The sequence below is a fragment of the Salarias fasciatus genome, chromosome 8 (assembly GCF_902148845.1).
Source record: "Salarias fasciatus chromosome 8, fSalaFa1.1, whole genome shotgun sequence".
Lineage (NCBI taxonomy): Eukaryota > Metazoa > Chordata > Actinopteri > Blenniiformes > Blenniidae > Salarias > Salarias fasciatus.
The window spans coordinates 13,233,208-13,238,554 of record NC_043752.1 but is presented as its reverse complement, the minus strand read 5'-3'; the positions used below and the strand labels follow the sequence as shown (position 1 = coordinate 13,238,554).

General features: G+C 47.6%; 1 protein-coding gene across 1 annotated transcript; it reads left to right on the top strand.

Annotated features, from left to right (window-relative positions):
• Positions 1-1,735: 1,735 nt before the first annotated feature.
• LOC115393656 (zinc finger protein 503-like) lies at positions 1,736-4,571 on the top strand. The gene is made up of 2 exons (XM_030098756.1): positions 1,736-2,349; positions 2,948-4,571. Exons 1-2 carry the CDS (start codon positions 2,095-2,097, stop codon positions 4,391-4,393), a joined length of 1,701 nt encoding a protein of 566 aa, XP_029954616.1. The 5' UTR covers positions 1,736-2,094; the 3' UTR covers positions 4,394-4,571.
• The last annotated feature ends 776 nt before the right edge of the window (positions 4,572-5,347 follow it).

The window sequence follows — 5,347 nt, the reverse complement described above, 5'->3', positions numbered from 1 at the left end:
ACAAAGGTAGAGATAAGGACATATGAAGGCAAAAAAGTAAAACTCTCAGCAAATAAAGTTTTTAAGGATCATTTAATGAGAAACTTTTGTTTTTGTTTTGAGGTTTTTTAATTACCTCTCTGGCAACAGAACATGAATAGATTATAGTTTTGCAATAGAAGGTGTTGATAATCCTTCTAATAAAGAAATCTCAGAAGCTGCAAACATTTAAAACATTATTTGACAAAGTTGGAGGGAATTCATGAGTAAAAAAGTCAGCTGTGGAGGGAGGGGGCTGTTAAAGACACTCATAAATCTTTAATATTTGATCGAAATGCGCAGATAGATGTGTTTCTTTTTTTTATTCTCTCCCTTTATGCGGCGCAGGGCGGGTCCTGCCTCTGAGCGCGCGTATTTGCATGGACGTGGGTGATCCATGAACGTGTCCTTGTGTGAAACACGAGCGGGAGATCTCAAGCTCACTGTTTAAAAGTAATGAATTGCGGCGACGGAAGGGGGGGGGGGGGGGGGGGGGGGGGGGGGGGGGGGGGAGAGGAAGAAGAAGAAAAAAAAAGTGTGCAGCCATTTAAGGATAAAGCCGAGAATTTGGTGTCTGCCGCTGCGAGCCATCCATCACGTCCACAATAAAGGAGTTTTTGCCTGACGGTCGAAATTTATGGTCGCCCTTCTCTGCCCTAATAACTCAAAGCGCTGTGTCAGAGCCTGACAGCCGTTGCCGAAAACAGCACCCCTGTTATCAATCAAAAAACACTTGCATATGTTTAACTTTCGCCTGATCAGCAAGACATTTATAGGCTATTGAGTAATAAGATAAGTGGGTCTATTTCGATGGGAAGAAATGTGGAAGCTTTAATGATTAATGGCAGCCAAAAGAGTTTTTTATTTTTTTTTTTTAAGCGCTCTTGGAATAAAAAAAGAAGCTTTGGCATGAATGTGACGGAGATGTGGAGGTATATTTTTAATTTAAAAATAAAAAAAGGACGCTGGAAAAAAAAATTGCCTGGTACTAAATCTTTGTCTGAAGCTCAGTACAAAAATACATAAAAGCTTATCAAAGCAAAAGGCTTGTTTAGAGTTTTTAACCAGACCATCAAGAGGGAGGGGGGAAAAAGGCCTGAAGTGTGATGGAAGACTAAAGCGACAGAAATATCCCCCTTTTTCTCCCTCAGTCCTCGTGGATTCACTTTACAGTACAGCTGACCTGAATCTGACTGAGAAGAGGCAAAAAAAAAAAAAAAGTGCAGACAGCTGACAGATAGCTGGCGTGCAGGACGGAGAACTGACAGATGACAGGCTGCGCCACTGAGGGGAGAAAGTTGAAGAAAAATGTGAAACATGGCAACAGATATCCAAGCACACTGGAGGGAATGTGACCACTGAATCCCGTCACATGGTTTCCTCTCCTTTTGTCAAAATCAACACTTATTTTCAGACTTCAGCTTTTTATATATATAATCTTGAAGGAAAATGAACGCAAAACACATTATTTTGCCAATGTGTGCAATTTGACCCACTCTCGCAACAGTTCAAGAAAAACAGTTATTAATAAGTCCTACTAATGAAATGTACTACTTTTCAGTGAGATATTGTGGTCATACTATTGAAAAGAACAGGATCCAAACGCAGCGCATGCGTCAAAGCGCACATTATGGAAAGGCGCACTGTAGAAAAACATTGATATTAAAAGCGTTCGAAGTGCGTAAAATATGATATAAGACACCCCGGGAGAGGGAAACGTCACATTCCCCGGACCCCCCGATCATATCAAGTCCTCTTTTTGATTGGGAGGCTGCAAAGGCAGCGATCTGCGGACTAGTTGAGATGCTGCCGGAGAGGAGGCGGAGTGATCCCTCCTGCCCGCCATCCACGTAAACCGAGTGCGCTCTCGGACCTAGAGCCACACTGTCACAGCGACGCCGGGGATGAAGCAACGCGGCTGCCAAACGCACGGATTTTGCTCTCACACTGCGCGTCTTTGAGGATTTAACACTGTTTTGCTTTCGTTTCTGGCTCCGGTCGTCATTTGTTGTTGCGGCTGTTGGCTTTGTTTACCTTCCACATGTATTTTCCGACCATTTATACGAGAATTGGGTCATGATCACATCGCCCACGGGCTCTGTCCTGAGAAATAGCACGAATCCAGCGTGGGAGAGCGGCTCATCGGGGGAGAAGGGAGCAGCGAAGATCAGCCAACTATCCGTCCACAACTCTGTCTCGCCCGCAGACCCTTCTCGCCAAGCCAGTCGTCTCCCCATAAAGATTTTGAAAATGCTTACGGCACGGGCAGGACACATTTTACACCCGGAGTACCTTCAACCTCTGCCGTCCACCCCAGTCAGTCCGATCGAGGTGAGTCGGTGTAGGAATAATGTTTGCGCACACGGCCACGGGCTTTGAATTAACAGATCCAGCCCGTTCGCGCACTCGGACTGGATCTGTCACTACCAAGTGTTTGTCTCTGAAATACGCGGACACCAAAGCTTCACATCTGACATCGCTGTTTGACTATTAAGGACAAATTATGGTCCGGATTTTATTGATATATTTAGATAAATATTCAGCAGAGCGCAGGACAGCAGTGAATGCTCTCCTGGTGCCATTTCAGTCCTTATTAATGAGTTGGTTACAGATAGTTTTTTTCATCTTTTCAACGGAGTAAACTGATATTGGAACTGGAGTCGGTTCAAAAATCAGACCTTTTCTCAGCAAATCGATGGCGATGTTTTATGGTCTGTCTTATAGCGCTGCAGTCCTGTCGTCTTTTCTCTTTTGTAAATCAGGTGTGTGTGTGCGTGTTGACTCTTTTAAAGCCGTATTCAGCTGAGTAGTTTTGAGTTTCATCCCAAGACAAGTTTATGCGCAGTGCGTAAAATACGCACAAGGTTCATTTTAGCGTATTTTTACAATCTAATTAACTTTGTGTGTTTTTGCTTTTTTAATTTCTCAGCTGGATGCCAAAAAGAGTCCACTGGCCCTTTTAGCCCAAACATGTTCTCAGATCGGGAAGCCGGACCCGCCGTCCTCCTCCAAGCTGTCCTCCGTCACCTCCAATGGATCTAGTGACAAGGAGGCCAAGTCCGGCCCGCTGAAGATGAGCGACATCGGAGCCGACGACAAATCCAGCTTCAAACCTTACTCCAAATCGTCTGAGAAGAAGGACTCGAGCAGCAGCCTCAGTGGAGATAAAAACAGTTTCCGAGTGCCTAGCGCCACCTGCCAGCCGTTCACGCCCAGGACAGGCAGCCCCAGCTCCTGCACCTCCGTGTCTCCGCTGCCGTCTGATGGCAAAGCGGGGGACAAGGAGGAGAAGAAGGAGTCCGACAGCAATAAAAGCAGCACGACGGAGAGCACCGGCAGCCATAGGATAAGTGGAATTACCTCTGAGGGCAGCCAGCACCAAGACAACACATCTGGATCCAAGACTGCGACATCAGACTCAACATCTGTAACCTCGTCCTCCTCCTCCGTGCTCGGCTCTGGACTCGTGGCCCCCGTGTCTCCCTATAAGCCCGGCCATACAGTTTTTCCTTTGCCACCCGCAGGTATTTCCTACCCTGGAAGTTTAGCGGGTGCGTACGCAGGTTACCCGCAGCCCTTCCTCCCCCCTGGAATGACCCTTGACCCCACCAAATCCAGCAGCCAGCTCCTGAGCGCGCAGTTCGCGGCCGCCAGCTCGCTGGGCTGCAGTAAAGCGGGGACCAGCCCCCTGGCCGGCGCGTCCCCGCCGACTCTCATGTCCGCCAGCCTGTGTCGAGACCCGTACTGCCTGAGCTACCACTGCACGAGCCATCTGTCCGGCGCGTCCGCCGCCAACTGCGCGCACGACTCCGCGGCGGCGGCCGCGGCCGCGTCCGCGCTCAAGTCTGGATACCCGCTCATGTACCCGACGCACCCGCTGCACGGCGTGCACTCCACGGCCCCGTCGTTCAGCGGACACCCGCTGTACCCGTACGGGTTCATGCTCCCGAACGACCCGCTGCCGCACGTGTGCAACTGGGTGTCGGCGAACGGACCGTGCGACAAGCGCTTCTCGTCCTCCGAGGAGCTGCTGAGCCACCTGCGGACTCACACGGCCTTCGCCAGCACGGAGAAGTTGATATCCGGGTACCCGGGCTCCACGTCCCTCGCCAACGCCGCCGCGGCCGCCGCCATGGCCTGTCACATGCACATGCCCCCCAACGGCAGCCCCGGCGGCGGCGGCGGCGGCGCGCTGGCCCTCCGGGGCGCGCACCACCCGCTCGGACTCAGCAGCCGCTACCACCCCTATTCAAAGAGCCCGCTGCCCACCCCCGGGGCGCCGGTGCCGGTCCCCGCGGCCACCGGGCCCTATTACTCCCCGTACGCCTTGTATGGACAGAGACTGACGACAGCCTCAGCCTTAGGATACCAGTAGAGACAGAGAATTATACATTTATAAAGGATATTTAGGCCCAACGAGTTTTATAATGTACTTCATGCAGGGACTGGATCCAGGTGGGGATCAGTGTATTTATTTGCGATAGCTTCAAGCGTGACTGAAATAAAAAATAATTATAATATAAAATGCCAAACAGCCTCAATGTGCATTATTTTGTTTTGTTTTGTTTTTTTACACAGGAGATGAAATTTGGGTGTTTTTTTACAGGCTACATGAAAAACAAAAAAGAGATGGGACTTTTCTAAAACTCAAGTGGATTTTATGTTTTTGATGCTGAATCAATTCTGGGTTGTTTTTTGTTTTTTTTTTTTTTTTTTGACTGTAAAGGAAACCTTGTTTTAATTCTGCCTGCTCGGAGGGATGAGAGGGCCTTGTGTTGAGAGTGTTTTGACAGTGATGGAGGTGGAAAATCAATCAGAGCGATTTCTTCAGAATTGGCAGTGATTTATTTTTTTCAGTAGGAGTTTGATGTTTGTACCTGCGTGGTGTTTTTAAAGCTTTAGGCAGTGGAGCAGTGGAAAATGATTCAGAAGTAGATGTTTACTAAGCTGAGCTACATAAATAATTCTGTTAATTCACTTAAAATTTATGATAAGTGTAAGTTCTCATTTGCAGGTTTTGCTTTTATTTTATTGTTTTACTTTATATTTGTCTGGATACTAAAAAATGGGATTTAAATAGTTTGTCATACATTTTCAATAGAAAATAATTTATATTAATATTTTTCTGGCAAGCATAAATTGAAATAGTATTATATTTCATGACTTTGAGTGGCTATGATGAATTGCAGCTTTAGTCCTTTACATTTCACAGCAGTAGTTGTGTGTTTTGTTGGCGTTATGACTGTGCCAGTGGGATTAGAAAGGCCTGCGGATGGAGAGCTGATGCCTGTAACCTTTTCACCGAGGCTTCTGTAATGTGCATGCTTTT